This window comes from Lathyrus oleraceus, chromosome 5 (genome assembly GCF_024323335.1).
Source record: "Lathyrus oleraceus cultivar Zhongwan6 chromosome 5, CAAS_Psat_ZW6_1.0, whole genome shotgun sequence".
Taxonomy (NCBI): Eukaryota; Viridiplantae; Streptophyta; class Magnoliopsida; order Fabales; family Fabaceae; genus Lathyrus; species Lathyrus oleraceus.
Window position 1 is genome coordinate 202243693 of NC_066583.1, and position 16754 is coordinate 202260446.

A 16754-nucleotide genomic window follows, 5' to 3' on the forward strand; every position below is an offset into this window, starting at 1 on the left:
AAAAATAGTATGCTAAAATATTCCTGAAATATCTATTGGTCGGGTTATGGATATGGGAAGATTTCTTCCACTCCATATCAGTAGCATAATCCCTTGTTATGCGCTCCTAAAGGCGGCCAAAATCAATGAACTAAGGTTCATACTGGGGGACCTCTCAGGGGATACGGGCATCACACAGGAATTACAACATATTATCAATTTGATCCTAACTAAATTCATAGTCCCTGTTAAACATTATAAACCGTACAATCCCGATCGAGTTACGGCTCACGGGATTAGTGACATATGAGTATGGTATGAAGAACTATAATGTGATTCGCTCATAAGTAAGGTGCCATAAAGTAATAATATATTCCCATCCTAATCTAGACAACATCCAATATACACTATCAAATAATCCTAAAGAGCGTAAACATGCATCATCAAAATACCTCATAGGAGTGATCGAACGCCGGTACAGAGATGTAAAACTTTGATGTTGTTCAGTTCCTTCCTTGAAAATGATATACATGAAGTCCAATTCATTCCTAGGAGGCATGATGGATGTAGAAATAGGGTGTTTTGGATGAGGTTCGAATTTGTGAATCTTTTGAAGGGTGGAGATTTGAGTTTTGAATGGTGAAGATGAAAGAGGGTAGAATGGGGAGAGCAATGGTGGTCTTGGATTTTAATCTTGTGGAGAAATGAGGGAGTTTGAGTATATTTAAGGTTAAGTATTAATGGAGAAAGTGTTGTTTTTGTGAAGATGGAAAGTAAAGAAGAAGAGAAAGTGGGGGAAAGAAGAAGAAGTTTGTACATGTTTTAAAAAGGGGGAATAAAAGTTGTTGGAAGTTGGAAGAAAATAAAATGAAATTAAGTGGACTTTATTGAAATAATTATGAGGAACAACCAAATTTCTGAAAAATGCCTCTTTAACAGCCTGATTGACATCGGGTGTATGACGCTCTGGTCGTCAGCATTGGGAATAAGTGATTTGGATGAATTAAAAGAAGCCCAAACATGCCTTTAACAGTCTAACAAGCTTCATCATGATGACGACCTTCCCCTCAGCGCTCTTGGAGTGCATGACGCTCCTCATTCAGATGACGGGTAACCCGTCATGTAGTTAAAACAATAGTTTTTCAATTATTTTCATGGAAATAAGAATGGTAGTGCCTTAGAGGCATCTCAACCCTCCTTGAAATGTTTCCAGTGCACTGGCACAGGTCACACCATGTGGTAAAGATGTGAATATCCTTGAAAATGGCAGGCCAATAAAGGCTTTCTTGAAGAATTTTGGCTAAAGTTTTAGAAATGCTCATATGCCCTCCATAGGGCGAAGAATGACATTGGGTCATGATGATCTCGATCTCATCATCATGTATGTATCAATGGAAAATATTGTCGATGCCTCTTTTATATAAGAGAGGGCCATCATAGTAGTACTGCTTAAGGTCATGAAAGAAACAATGTTTCTATTGGTATGTAATATTAGGAGATAAAACACTGGCAATAAGGTAGTTGATGTAATCAACATACCAAGGTACCAAAGATTTTGCTACAACAATATCTTTCTCAGGATCCGTCTTAATTCCAGAGTTTCCCTATTCAAGCAAGTCAGTAATATGGGAAAAGAAATAGGTTTCAGCGCTGAAAAGCCTACCAACTTGTCATAAGGAAAATAGTTATTAATCTGAACATTATCATACTTGCCATCATTAATTGTCGACAGGTGATCCGCGACTACATATTATGTGCCTTTCTACTCCCGAATCTCCATGTTAAATTCTTCCAGCAATAAGATCCACCGAATCAGCCACAAATTTGCATCCTTCTTAGTTAGTAAGTACCTCAGGGCAGCGTGTTCAGTGTACATAATAAGTTTTGAGCTTCCAGGTAAGAACGAAATTTATCAACAGCAAATATGATTTCCTTAAGCTCTTTCTCAGAAGTGTGATAATTTATTTGAGCTTCATCCAGCTTCTTACTTGCATAGTAAATGGCATGCAACTTTTTATCCTTTCGATGTCCTAAAATAACGCCTACTTCATAACCATTTGTGTAGCACATAATCTCAAAATGTTCACTCCAATCAGGAGGTTGCATCATGGGTGCATATATTAGTGCGCTCTTTAATAGCTGAAAAGACTCGTGACATTGTTTATCAAAGATGAACTCTACATCCTTCATCAATAGACCAGACAAGGGTTTGGTTATCTTAGAGAATTCCTTAATGAGTCGTTGGTAAAAACCAGCGTGTCCAAAGAAGCTTCGGACTTCTCTGACAGCCTTTGGAGGTTGCAAATTTTAGATAAATTCTATTTTAGATCTATCAACCTTTATACCTCTAGCAGACACTGAGTGTCAGAGAACTATACCCTCATTCACCATGAAGTGGCAGTTCTCCCAATTCAAAACAAGATTCACCTTAACACATCTCTCTAGTACCTTCTCTAGATTAACTAAAAAATTCTCAAAACTAGATCCACAAACTGATAAATCATGCATAAAGACTTCCATTACACTCTCTATAAAGTATGTAAATATGGGCATCATGCATCTCTGAAACGTGGTAGGAGCATTACACAACTCAAACAGAAACCACCGGTAAGCAAAAGTGTCTTAGGGGCATGTGAAGTTAGTGTTTTCCTAATCATTTGGATGTATCTAGATTTGCAAAAATCATGAATATCCATCCAAGTAACATAAATGAGAGTGCCTAGCTTGGCGCTCTAACATATGGTCAATATAAGGGAGGGGGAAATGGTATTTCCAAGTGGATTTATTTAATCTTTGGTAATCAATACACATCCTTCATCCAGTTACCGTGCATGTACTTAAAGAATTGCCTCTCTCATTCTTCACAATCATCAAACCACCTTACTTTGGTACCATATGTACCCTACTTACCCACTTACTATATGAGATGGGATAGATAATCCCGGAATCAATAAGTTTTAAGAATTCCTTCTTAATAACCTCACTCATGTTAGGATTCAGCTGTCTTTGATGCTCTTGAGAGGTTTTGGAATCCTCTTCTAGCATAATCTGGTGATGGACACAGATGGGTCGATTTCATTGAGGTTATTTATTGTGTATCCTATTTCCTTGGGATATCCCTTTAATATAACAAGTAGTTTATCAGTCTCTTCTCTACCAAGGTTAGCATTGACAATGATAGGGAAATTTAGTTAAGTGTCTAAGAATTCATATCTAAGAATTCAGTATCTTAAGCTCTACTTTAGGATGTTTTATGTCTGGCATCAGATTGGGAGTAAGGGGGAGGCACTATTCAAGAGCTTCATGCAATAATAACTCAGCCTCGACTTCCTTTATTTCCAGTGTCAGAGGTGCAACCGGCTCTTCAACAGGTTTTGGCTCTAATGATAACTCTTTTAAAGCACTCATCAATGATGTCCACAAAACAACATGTATCGTCAATAGAGGTAGCTTTCATAAACCGGGATAGAATAAACCTTATTTTCTCCTCACCAACCTCAAAGGTAAGTTTCCTTCTCTTCACATCAATTATCGCACCAGCGGTGGCTAAAAAGGGTCTTCCTAACAAGATTAGAATATTGGAGTCTTACTATATGTCCATCACTACAAAGTCTGTAGGGATGTACACTTGGTCGATCCTAACTTGAATGTCTTCTAGAATACCTATGGGATACTTGACTGATCGGTCAACCAGCTGAAGGGACATTTTAGTGGGATTTAAATCACCTAAATTTATCCTCTCACATATCGATAGATGCATCAAACTTACCCTAGATCCTAAATCACAAAGGTCCTTATCGATGAAAAACTTTCCAATCACACAGGGTATAGAAAAACTCCATGGATCCTTCAGTTTTCATGGCATATTATTCAGTATGATGGAATTTCACTCTTTAGTAAGATCCAAGGTGTTGTCCTCATCAAGCTTCCTTTTATTGGATGAAATCTCTTTGAGGAACTTAGTGTAGGAGGGCATTTGGCCTCCGAAAAGGGAATAGTAATGTAGAGCTGCTTCAAGAGATCCACAAACTTTTTAAATTGACCCCCTGTCTTAGACTTAGCAAGTCTATAAGGGTAGGGAATGTATGGCTTATAAGGGGAGGAGGTACATAAAGTTGTTATTTCTCAATTGTCTCCTTAACTTTGGGTGCCGATCCATTATCAACTACAGTTTCTCTTACAAGGCTAATACCAGTAACTCTCTCTGGTTCTCTCTCTACTCTCCTTCCTATTTTCGGGTCTCTAACTCTATGATTTGGGTCGTTTAATTCCATCCCACTTTGTAGTGTGATGGCCTTAGTGTGGCCGTTTGGGTTGAGTTATGGCTCGCCATGAAAAATACCAGTTGGGGAAGTAGTGGTTGCTTGTTGTTGGGGCTACTTATGAGATATGAGTCTCAAGCATCTTATTATGTGTGGCCATGTCATCTACCTTATTCACCAATTGTTTGATCATCTCATTATTACAAACATTCTGGTTTATAAACTCTTTACTTTGTTGGGTTTGAGACATGCCAAAATTTCCATTATGAGTTCCATATTTTACTTTTTAGGTGCAGGAGGAGCAACAATGGCTCCTTTATTATTCTGAAAGCAAAGAGGAGTAGGAGGAGGTGGGCTTGGTTCAAAAAGAGCATTATTGTTATTATAGAATAAATTCAGATTATTTCACCATAGATGAATGTATAAGAGTAGGGATTACACTGCGCGTAATTGTCCTAGTCGTGGGAAGGCTCAGATAACAACTGACAATCAACAGTGGCATGTCTTTGGACTCCACAGATTTCATAGAGAGGAGTCACAGGAGCTACGGTAGCCACACGGGTAATGGTTATATTATTTATCTTTTGTTTGAGGGCATCTACCTTAGCACCCATGTGATCTAGGCCTCTCACTTCATGCATAACACCTTTTGTCTGAGACTTTTCAAAAGGGATGCGCTCGATTCCCCACTGATAATGATTATGGGCCATGTTTTCAATAATTTAGTAGTCCTCAGTGAAAGGCTTGTCCATTAGAGCCCCTCCATGTACAACATCAATTGACATCCTCATGTTATAGAGGGGACCATTATAGAAAACATGGATAATTAACCACTTCTCTAGGCCATCATGCGTGAAAAGTCTCATCATGTCTTTGTACCTTTCCTAGACTTCAAATAGGGATTCTCCACCAGCTTGTCTAAAATAAGTAATTTGTTTTCTTGATACTACCGTCTTAGACGGCGGGAAATATCTGGCTAAAAATACCTTCTTGAGCTCATTCCATGTAGTGATGGAATTGGATGGGAGGGATTACAGCCAAGCTCTAGCTCAGTCTTTGAGGGAAAAGGGGATCAACACCAATAATCTTTAGTGTGTCAGCATACTGGATGAACATAAAATATGCAGATTTGGGTCCTCTGTAGGGCTTCCAAAGAACTGGTTCTAGTGCACCATTTGCAGTAGAGAGGGTTTTAACTCAAAAGTATTAGCTTGAATAGAAGGGTTAACAATGCTTGAGTGTGGCTCATTCTGCGATGGGACGACAAATTCATCAAGAGGATGCTCATCATTTTCCATATCCATTGGGATAGTATATTGGGTGCACAATTGTTCTAATCAGCGTCTAATATGGAGAAAATGCTCAATCTCATCAATAAGTTATTCTAGCTTATCCCCGAAACTACGGGTACTTGACATACAACCGATAAAAGCGAAAAAGAATAAAAAAGAATTCCTTAGTCTATACGTTGAAGCAACATAATCACGATATTGACTAATGTGGTCCTCGACAACGGCGCCAAAAACTTGATAGGTCTGCAAGTGCACGAAAATATTGTAGTAATTTAAAACATATTGAACCCACATAGACTAATGTCAACCTACTGTTATCTATTGCTGTTATGTAAATATAAGGCTACAGATAATAGTTTTTGTATGCAAAAGGAAGAAATAAGTTGGTTTAAAAATCAATTAAGAAATGGGAGACCAGAATGTGGCTCTCGTCAACCAATAGTACTCGCAAAGTCGTTAAGTTTATAATAAAATTAGGATAACAAAAATGATTAATTTTAAAGGAACTGTTTGCTTTTGCGCAACCGGAATCGGGTTTTTGTTGGAAATTCACCTATTTCTCCCTACAAGAAATTCACAAAAACCTATGGAGAGTTCCGAACCAAATCTTAATGAACAAGAATCAATCTTTTTGATTGATTACTCCTCTTATTCTTCACTCATCACTCGAGTGAATCAACCAACCTTGGTTGCAAGATTTCGCTGCACAATTGTAATGAAAAGAAATAAAATTGAATTGGTGTAGAAAAAGAAGGTTAGGGTTTTCGAATAAGGAAGAAAAAGAAGAAATTTATGCAAAGTAACTCTCTGCTCTCAAATTGAGAATTTTATTCTTTGCAATTGCAAGTAATCGTTATGTTACAATGATATGGGTTACTCCCTAAGCAAAGCCCAAATACCTAATTCTGCTAACACTGCAAAATTGAGCCTAATTAAAAATCCATGTAAAAAATTCATGTCGAGGTTAGCTCCTCAACACTTCCATAACTAGGTGTTTCGACAACAACATACTTCGACACCATGAATTTCATTCTCAATAGTTTTAACCTAAATCTATATTGTCGCTTTCGCATGTTCAACATGTTAAAGTTTAAAACTCTTTTAGAAAACTAAATGCATTTATGTACTTGAAAATTTGTTTAAGGTGGTAAAATTAATTTAAAGGCATTACCGGCTTTCACACGCCCAGTACCAATTTTAAGCACATAAACGCCCGCTTTTGCGTGTCTGTTTATGTTATTAAAATCATCTTTTTGAAAATGATTATTTTTCCTAATTAATTAGAAAGTACTTTCACAGTGTTAATAATAAAAAACTGAATTTTTCCTAAGTTAGATACATGTTTTGTTCTTTCGAATCAGAACCAGTATCTCTAAGTTACTGCTTTTGCAGTAAACAATTAAGTTAAAACATAAATCAAATCAACCCATTAAAAAAATCCCATTTTATTATAATTTTTACGATTTATTTGCGAGCACCGCCAGTACGACGGTCCTCACATTCCGGGTTCGGTAGAATTAGTTGGACATGTTAACTACAGAACAAATATTGTGATTATTATTAAATTGCAAAGCAAACGTACTTAAAATAATATCAATTAACAAGCAGATGCATTTGAAATATATATATATATATATATATATATATATATATATATATATATATATATATATATATATATGTATGTATATATATATATATATATATATATATATATATATATATATATATGTATGTATGTATAACAGTAAGTAGTAGATACTACTATGGAAAACACATATAATGACGATTGCAAAACACATATAATGACGGTTTCAAGTCCGTTGTTAGGTAGTGTATGATTGTATGTATGATGGTTTCCACAACGGAAGTAAAACTGTGATTATAAACTAGGTATCGTACTATATATCACAACAGTTATATTAAACAACTATTATGATATATATGTTGGTCATGGATTCGAAACCAAATAGAAGCAATAATTTATTTGGAGTATAATTAAGATTTCACCACAGTTACAAAGGATTACTGTTGTGAAAAGTACTTGAGTTTACTATAAAACATGAAAATTGTTTGTTTTTCTTTACACCTGACTAAACATATACAACCATTGAAATTGATGTAGAAGATAGTGACGGGAAAAATTAAATTATTCTTGAAAAATAACTTAAATGAACCACTATTTTTCAAATTGCATTCATATCGTAATTCATCTCTTGCTTCTTAACACATAGTATTTGATTGAATGCCTCAAACTATTCAAACCAATGGTTCATTCCTAGTTTATTTTGCTAAGCATCAATATATTGACTAATTCGGGATCATTATCATTATTTTAATCAATGATGAAGATTATTATGATGACAAGATGAAGATGATTCAATTTCTCAACAAATTTGATGTTTTGGAATATAAATTAATAGAGAATGAAGTGTTGCTTTGAAGAACCTGGGACAATAAACTAAGTTCTACGGATTGATATAGATGAATTACGAGATATATGTAATTCAAAAAACATGTTTTTATTTCAAATATAATTTAATTTTTGAATTATTACTTTCTAAATCACTTCAAATGAATGTCATGTTCAATAAAGGATGAGTGAAACAACATCATAATAAACTCAACAACATACATCAACAAAACGGAAACAACATACTTTTAGTTGAAATGATTCGTGGAATGATTTGAAATTGATCTACTTTGTGTTTCCATGAAGAAAAAGTACAAGACGGACGAAGCTTCCAAAATTGCTTCATATTTTTTGCATTCTTTCTCCATAGAAAAACAAACCATTTATGACCCACATCCATAGTATGAGTTCTCTTGAACCATATTTCAAAATATAAACAATTTTCATAATGTTAACCTATTTTGAAAATGTAAACTAGAATTAACATTGTAACATAACAAGCAATAATAACCAGCAGTATATTGTTAACCGAAATAGCGGTACAGTGTAACATAAATAAGCAGTACACTGTAACATAACAAGCAACAACAACTACAACATAACTAGTATTAACATTGTAACATAATAAGAAACAACAACCGAGAGTACATTGTTAACGGAAAAAGGAAGTAAATCATGTCACAATAAAAAGCATCATGTTAACATAAACTAGCAGTACATTGTAACATAACAAGCAACAACAACCACAACATACAAAAACTTATCAACAGTAACAACCAACAACAAGTCATGTAAAACATAATAAAGGCCTTCAATCTTCATGACTAGTTGAATTCGTGTAGTTCTCAAGGTCTTCATCTGATTCGGAACCAGTTACATCCATATTCATTAGGCCATTCATAATAGCTTCTACCTTCTTCATCTTTTAGGGTTAAGATTCTTGAAAAAATCTTCTTATAGTATGTTCCATCAGATGGTTCAACAACAATAATATGATCCTTGACAAATTATGCCTCCTTGAATCTGATAAACCATAACTCCACCATATCAATAACCTCCTTTGTAACCAGAATCTCATGGATAAGTTTGTTGCTCCCACTATTCATGTTGAGTGAAGGATCTGAAAACGGAACAAGAAAACAACATATAATAACATAAAACAACAACAACATACAAAAAAACCATAAACTCTGGAACAAGAAGAAAATCATGTGAAACATAAAAACAACATACACGAAAAAGAAAGAACAAGGAAAAAGAGGAATACTTTTATGTATGAAGCGAGAGCTAATGACGATGAAGAAGAGAGAAAATGTATGCAAGGGTTTTGCTATGATAGATACAATGATATTGTCAAGAAGCGAGAGCTAATTCTCTTATATTATATATGAGTAAACAATTTCACCACGTTTGTATTCAAAAATTGTGATGAAATGTAATGACTTTCACAACGGTTCACATTAACAACTGTGGTGATAGGTATTTTAATTTTAATTTATATATTATAATTATAAGGACAACATTAATTGAAACGAAAAACTAGAAAATTGTTGGAGCTGAGATTCGAACTCTGTCACTCCATAAATGTATAATCATGGTTTATTAGTTTGACCATAGTGCAATGTATTTTCATAAATATAAATAAACAAAGTGCGTCCAAGAATGAAATATTACCAAGGTTAGCAGTCAGACCATTGTAGTTTAGAGTGGTGAAAGGTCTATTTTGTAGTAGTGAGAGAAGTAAAAGAAAACATGGTATAGCAGAATATGTAATCACAATAATAATAATAATAATAATAATAATAATAATAATAATATAGAAAAAGCTCCAAATTGATACAGATGAATGTTGAGTAAAATTTCGGAATTCTAATGCCGACAAGATTAAATTATGAACGATCCAAAAACAGATTGGAAAATTTTAGAATCTAACTCTAAGTTGCAAAAATCTCTCAGTGTGAGAAAATAACCGCTTTTACAAAAGTAACTTTATGCCTAAAATAAAATTCTAAAAACTTGGGTATTAAAAACTAAAGTAAAGGTCCTATTTATAGTGATCAAATTCGTACATGGGTGTCATAAATTATGTAGGAGATAGTGGAGAAAGTGATGGAAACTGAATTGCTAAGTTTGAAAATGTAGCTGGAAAATCTGAGCTTTAACACCATGACGAGCGTCATGGTGCTGACGCCTTATCTGTCATGAGTCATGGGAGGATGACGACCTACTCATCATCCAGTTGGCGCATAAATTCTTCAAATTTTTTCCTTTTGTGGTGATGGGTTTCATGTTTCCAGATCATGACGGGCGTCATGCTGGTAGTGGACCAGTCATGAAAATGCAAAATGCCTATTTCACTCTCATTTTTGTCGTTTTGCACCGTATTCTTGGACGAATACTCCTACAAGTCAAATACCTTAAACATACACCAAGGATAAACATAAAACCTTAAAAAGGAATAGAAAATGGCACAAATTAGCATGTGAATAGTGTCGAAAATGCAAAATCTTTCCTAGTTATCAGTTGTCAACCCAAAAATCATTTAATAATTCATCGAATGTCATTTAACATTGGGTGTTTGTCATCATGAAAACCACCAAGATCATTTGACGGTTGCAAAAAAATTGCACCTGCAAGCATATAAATCCACAAGCTCTGCAACTCATTGCTAAAATGTAGGACTAAGGCGAGAAGAAGACCTTGTCACTTGAAGTGATAGAGGCACCAGACAAATCATTACATTTGAACAAGCCAGACGTACCACTTGTCGATCATAGAAAGATAAGATCCTAGAATTCTAATGAGGAAAAAGGATATGCAAACACATACAGTTGTCCTTGAAGTATTCAAAGAAGTGTGTGGTAAGAGCCTCATTGGCCCCGAGTGATCATTCGCCGTTTATGCTATAATTATCATCATTTTAACAGGTGAAAGTACGCGAATTATTTTCATTTTTAATAAAGTTTAAGTGAATTTTAAACATCCTTTTATCGTTAATGTCATTTAATCTTTCACTATTTTTCATCAACTGGTTTCAGTTTTTCGCATTTTATACTTGAGTTGTATGCTTTTACTATTTTTAGGATCAAATAAATATTCAAGAAGGATTTCAGCTAAAAACGGTGAAGAATCGCATAGAATCGGAAAGTATGGCCCAAGGAACAGTGAGCTGCAACGGCCACCTGTAGCACCTGCTACCGGCCGTAGCAGAGGAGAAATTGAAACCCCGGTTAAAAATAAAGGCACAGAAAAAAGTGGGCTACTATGGCCACCCGTAGCATACATAAACCCACGAATTCAGTTGGCTAGCCAGAAATAGTGGGCTGCTATGACCACCCGTAGCACCTGCTACTGACCGTAGCAGACATAACCCCACAACTTCAATTGACTAGCCAGAAACAGTGGCCTAATACGGCCACCCGTAGCACCTGCTACTGGTCGTAGCAGGCATGCATGTGATTTTTTGAAATTTTCCTTTTTTTAGGCTAGATTTGGAAATTATTGTGGATTGGGCTATTTTTAGACCTGATCTTATTGTCCAGAAAAATCTAATTGACTAGGGGAATCTGAAAAAGGGTGTATTTCTATATTTAAGTGAGATTACTATCACATTTGAAGGGACTTCTTCTTGGACAACAAAAATACAGAGAGAAATATTGGAGAACACAAAAGCTTTGGTGAAAGGCAAATTTTCATGAATGGAAGCGATTGAAGATTCAATTTCATCTTAGTACCCGTAATGTCTAAACTTTGTATTTTGTTTTAATTGAATATTATGAGTAGCTAAACCTCCCAATGCTAGGGGGTGTCCCTGACTTGGATCTGTACTGACTATGATTCTCTATTTGAAATAAAAATGTGTTTTTCATAATTAAATTATTCTCTTGATGCTTGTAATGTTTTCTCTTTCGGAAAAACTGAGATTGATGTATGATTAATAACTAGGCTCGACAACCGTTGGTAATGCCTTCATGAGAATATGCTATGGTAGATATCTCTTAGGATTAGGGTTACCCTATAATAACCAGATAATTCTTAATATAATAATGCTTAATTTCATCAGGAATCATCTACGGACATAGTAATTTGGGATGAATGATTAAAGGTGTTCTCACTAAGGATTTAGGAGAAAACAACTTTAAGAATTGATGTTAATTACGTAAAATATGTTGTTGCAATGATGATTCCTTGTCGTTACAAGAAATAATTATACACTCAACCTAGCATGATGCTCATATATGTCAAAGCCATTTAAATCATCTATTTATTTTATTTGCAATTATTTTTATATAAATTCACACAACAAATCCCAACTTTAGTTTTTGTTGATTGAATGATAATTATAACTCATTATTGATACGCATTCCTTGAGATCGACATTCGAGAAAACCTCCTAATTATCACTACAAAGGCTAAAAAAACACATTTTCTATTTTACCGATAAAGTTTTTGGCACCGTTGTCGGGGACTGCCAAAATAGAGAGTTTAAATTTTGTTCAATTGAAATTTTGTTGCTCTGCAACTAAAATTTAATTTCTGTTAACTCATTTATTTCAGTGTTTATCAATTAATTTGTTTCTGATATTTTATGCGAGGTAAAGCCTCAGCTGAATTTCCTTTTAACGTAGAAATCGAAAGAACTTTGTATGCAAGACTCAGACAAGCTAGATTAGCAAGACTGGAATCATACAAAGAGCAACCCCCATTCATTCATGTTCAAATTCAGAGTCTGAGAAAGAGGCCGGAACAATGGATGATAATCCACCGCAACCTGAGAGACTATTAGGTGACTATGGGATGGCAAATGCACCGGGTGGTAAACTAACAATTATGAACCAACCGATAAATATGCCTAATTCTCAGCTATATCCCAGCATTATTAATCAACTTGAGAGGAGACCTTTTTCGGGAAAAATCAACGAAGATGCAAATAAACATTTACAAAGGTTTCTAACTATGGCCCCACTCTAGAGATAGATGGGCACACTGAAGAAGCAAAGAAGTTGAGAATGTTTCCTTTTACCTTATCTGAAGATGCAAAAGAATGCTTTTACTCATTACCTGCTGAGAGTATTACCACTTGGGAACAAATGGAAATAGCTTTTCTAAATGAGTATTTTCCAGCTTCAGTTTTTCTTAGGAAAAGATACGACATCATGAACTTCAAACAAAAAGAGGGTGAATCACTTGGTAATTCATACAAGAGATTCAAGAGGTTACTCGTTGTTTGTTCTACACACAACTTAGATCAGACTGAGCAAATGCAGATGTTTGTCAATGGTCTCTGATTGAAGACAAACCAATTGATTGATACAGCAAATGGTGGCTCATCAAACTTTTCAACAGCCATAGGTATTAAAAAGATCATTAAGGCAATAACTGAAAATGAGCATTTAGAGTTGTATGATAAGTGTTCAAGCAAATCTGAAGGGGTTATTGATCTGAAGCTTAAAACAAATAAGATAAGGATAGAAGACACAATTGTTGCAGAAGTTAAAAAGAAACGTAACGCAATGAATATTGGTAAACAATAGGTAGCTCAAATCCAACCGGCCCAGAATGTATGTTGTGAAAATTTTGGCGGATCTCATTTGACTGTATACTGTGTTGCAACCGTGCAACAAATTGAAGATATAAAATTTATGAAGCAGAACAACCCTTATTCTAACACTTATAATCCAAGCTTGAAGAATCATCCAGATTTATCTTGGAAAGATTAGCAAGGGAATGTTCAAAAGCAGGGTCCCATTCAATATCAGAACCAACCATATCAATACCAACAACAGGCACCCAAAAAGGCGGATTTGGAACTTGCCATTTTAAAATATGGCAACTCAAAATTCCTAGTTCCAAGAAGAAACAAGAAATAATCAGAGGAACGTCATTGCTTCTTTAAAAAATCTTGAAGTTTAGATGGGTCAGATAGCACAACAAATAGCAGGTTCTTAAGCACAATGTTCCCTACCAAGTGTAATAGTACAAAATTCTAGAAATCATGAGAATGTTAATGTTGCCACGACAAGAAGTCAGAAAGTTGCTAAAGATGAAGAAGAGAAGGAAACAAAGGATGATCATGTCAAAGAGGTAGTTCTGGAAGTGAGGGAAAATGAGAAAGAAGAAGAAGAAGAAGTTATACCACCGGTAAAGCCAGTTGAAGAGAAAAATAAAAAAGAGGCTAAACTAGTGATTAAGTTACGTTACCCTCAGAGAGTGACAAAGAAGGATCCAAAAGAGAAAGACTTTGAGAAATTCATCACAATGTTCAAAAAGCTAGAGATCAATATGCCTTTCTTTGAAGCACTCGAGCAAATGCCCATGTACCAAAAATTCATGAAAGAGGTAATCGCTAAAAAGAGACCAATAGGAGATGGGTCGGTAACCTTTAATGAAAAATGTAGTGCAATATCACCAGGTAGGAGAATCCCAATCAAGTAGAAGAATCTTGGATTTGTCACAGTCCCATGAACTATAAAAGACAGAACTTTCAAGAAGGTACTAACTGATTCTGGAGCCAGTGTGAGTCTGATGCCATTGTCAGTCTACCAAAGGCTTGATACTGGAAATGTCAGTGATACAAGGACAAATCTGAAATTTGCAGATCACTCCATAAAGAATGCATATGATATAGCGGAAGATGTACTGGTGACAATAGAGAAATTTAGTTTTCCTGTTGATTTTGTGATCATAGACATACCTGAGGATGAAGAGACACATATCATTCTTGGTCGACCATTCATGCGGACAAGTCAATGCAATTTCGACATAGACCATAGTACACTGACTTTAAAAGTTTATGATCATGAAATAACCTTGAATGTTCTTGAAACAGGAAGTTAGAGGTAGAAAAAGAAAATCACCATCAAATAGGCATGATCAGGACAGATGTGAAAGGCCAGAGTAACATGTCAACATCAGAAAAAGTCTCATGAAGGCCATTGTAACTGGTATCACCTCCATTAGCAACCCCAAGTGGAAAAGCTCCTATTTCCATTCCAAAAGCCATGAGAAAGAGGAGAAAGTGACATTGAGGTAAGGATATGGAAGTTGGAAAGGACTTGTGGCACAAAGGAGTCCATATCTCTGAAAAAGACGGTTTCTTAGTTTTGGAAAAGAAGTGCAACAAGGTGTGGAAGCTGAAGTACCCCCCATAACAGGGGGAATAAGGCGTCAAACTAATGACGATAAATGAGCGCTGCTTGGGAGGCAACCTGGGGAAAGTATTCGTAATTTTTATTTTATAGTTTCAATTTTATATTAATTTCTGAGTTCTGTTTGTTTTAAGTGGTTTATTTTCTGGTTGTTTACTTTCATCTAGTAATATGATAATTGTAGCTTTAGTGGTTGTGCGAAAAGTACCCAAACTGAAGGCATGTGTGTCCTATATGCATGTTAACTTACCAAAATATTTTTTTTATATACTTCTAAATGATCTGATTGGTTTAATTAAGTTGGACTAAAAGTTGAGTAGGTTTACCACAACTGATTGAGAAGACACATCGAGCAAGAGGTATTGTGGAGGTTGTCAGCTCTACCTAACATGGTGAGAGCAGAAAAAGCCAAACAAAATGTACATCATAAGAGAGCATGCATGTATTTCTTTATCATTCAGAACTTGCGTACATTATTTTATGATTTCGGTTGCGCACATTGAGACACGTCTTTTTTACCTATAAGCCTTTTTAGCCATCCGTTTTATTATTATCCATTGTTAACCCTATTTGAGCCTTTACCCATCTGTTTGTTTTAAAAACCACATCATATTAACCCATGGCCCAAACACTTCCCCACCATGTTCAGAGTATTTATGTGAGTTATCAGATCCGTGTTCATTCTAAGTTTGGGGTTGTTGTTGGGATAGTAACCTTTAAAGTTTAGGCTAGCTATGCAGCGTTAGTACAAATGAGGGCACCTAATGATTGAAAAAAAAAGAGAAGAAAAGAAAAGAAAAGAAAAGAAAAGATGAAAATTTGAAAAATCAAATTGAAATGAATAATAGAAAAATAATCATCATGGCACTTGAAAAAAGGAGAAGTCAGCAAATATTAAAAATAAAGGCAAATCTAAAAGTTGAATCCTCGATAACAGTTAATCCATCAAAATGATCATAGCGAAGATAACGATCGTATTGACTCTGAACCTTAGCCTATTTTTTTCAAAATTATCCCACCTTAACGCTAGCCTCGTTACAACCATAAAGACCTCAAATAATGTGTGTGTCGTGCACCTTGACATCAAAATGAAATTTATTCAAGCCTATTATATGGTATTGCGTACTATGAATTTTGAGTGTAAAACATATTAACACTCGAGAGATTTGGTGAGAGCGTGAATTGAGCTGATAGATGAAGCAATACTTTCAAGTGAAGGTGTGGTCAATCAATCGACCTCGGTAATCCGGCAAAAACGATAGGTATCAACAAATGAGGGTCAAGGAAGATCTTAGAGGTATGGTGGTACGTGAAAAGTTTTTCTTTCATTTTGGAGTGGCATGAGTTCTTTGTACTTAAAGTTGCTTGAGGACAAGCAATAAGCTAAGTTTGGGGTTTTAATCAGTCACCATTTATGCTATAATTATTATCATTTTAACAGGTGAAAATAGGTGAGTTATTTACATTTTTCTTATAGTTTAATTGGTTTTTACACCTCATTTTACCGTTAATGTCATTTAATCTTTTCACTGTTTTTCATCAATTTATTTCCATTTTCCGCATTTTATGCTTGGGTTGTGTATTTTTACTGTTTTCAGGAGAAAATAAATGTTCAAGAAGGATTTTGGCTAAAAACTGTGAAGAATCGGAAAGTATGGCC

General features: G+C 35.1%; 1 protein-coding gene across 1 annotated transcript; it reads left to right on the plus strand.

The window, feature by feature from the left end:
- The first annotated feature begins 13859 nt into the window (after positions 1-13859).
- Positions 13860-14783, plus strand: LOC127079712 (uncharacterized). The gene is made up of 3 exons (XM_051020091.1): positions 13860-13863; positions 13924-14358; positions 14485-14783. Exons 1-3 carry the CDS (start codon positions 13860-13862, stop codon positions 14781-14783), a joined length of 738 nt encoding a protein of 245 aa, XP_050876048.1.
- Positions 14784-16754: the final 1971 nt, after the last annotated feature.

Coding starts and splice junctions, on each gene's coding strand:
- LOC127079712 (XM_051020091.1), top strand. Junction 14,359..14,484: donor ATGTAGTGCAATATCACCAG/GTAGGAGAATCC, acceptor TGCCATTGTCAG/TCTACCAAAGGCTTGATACT.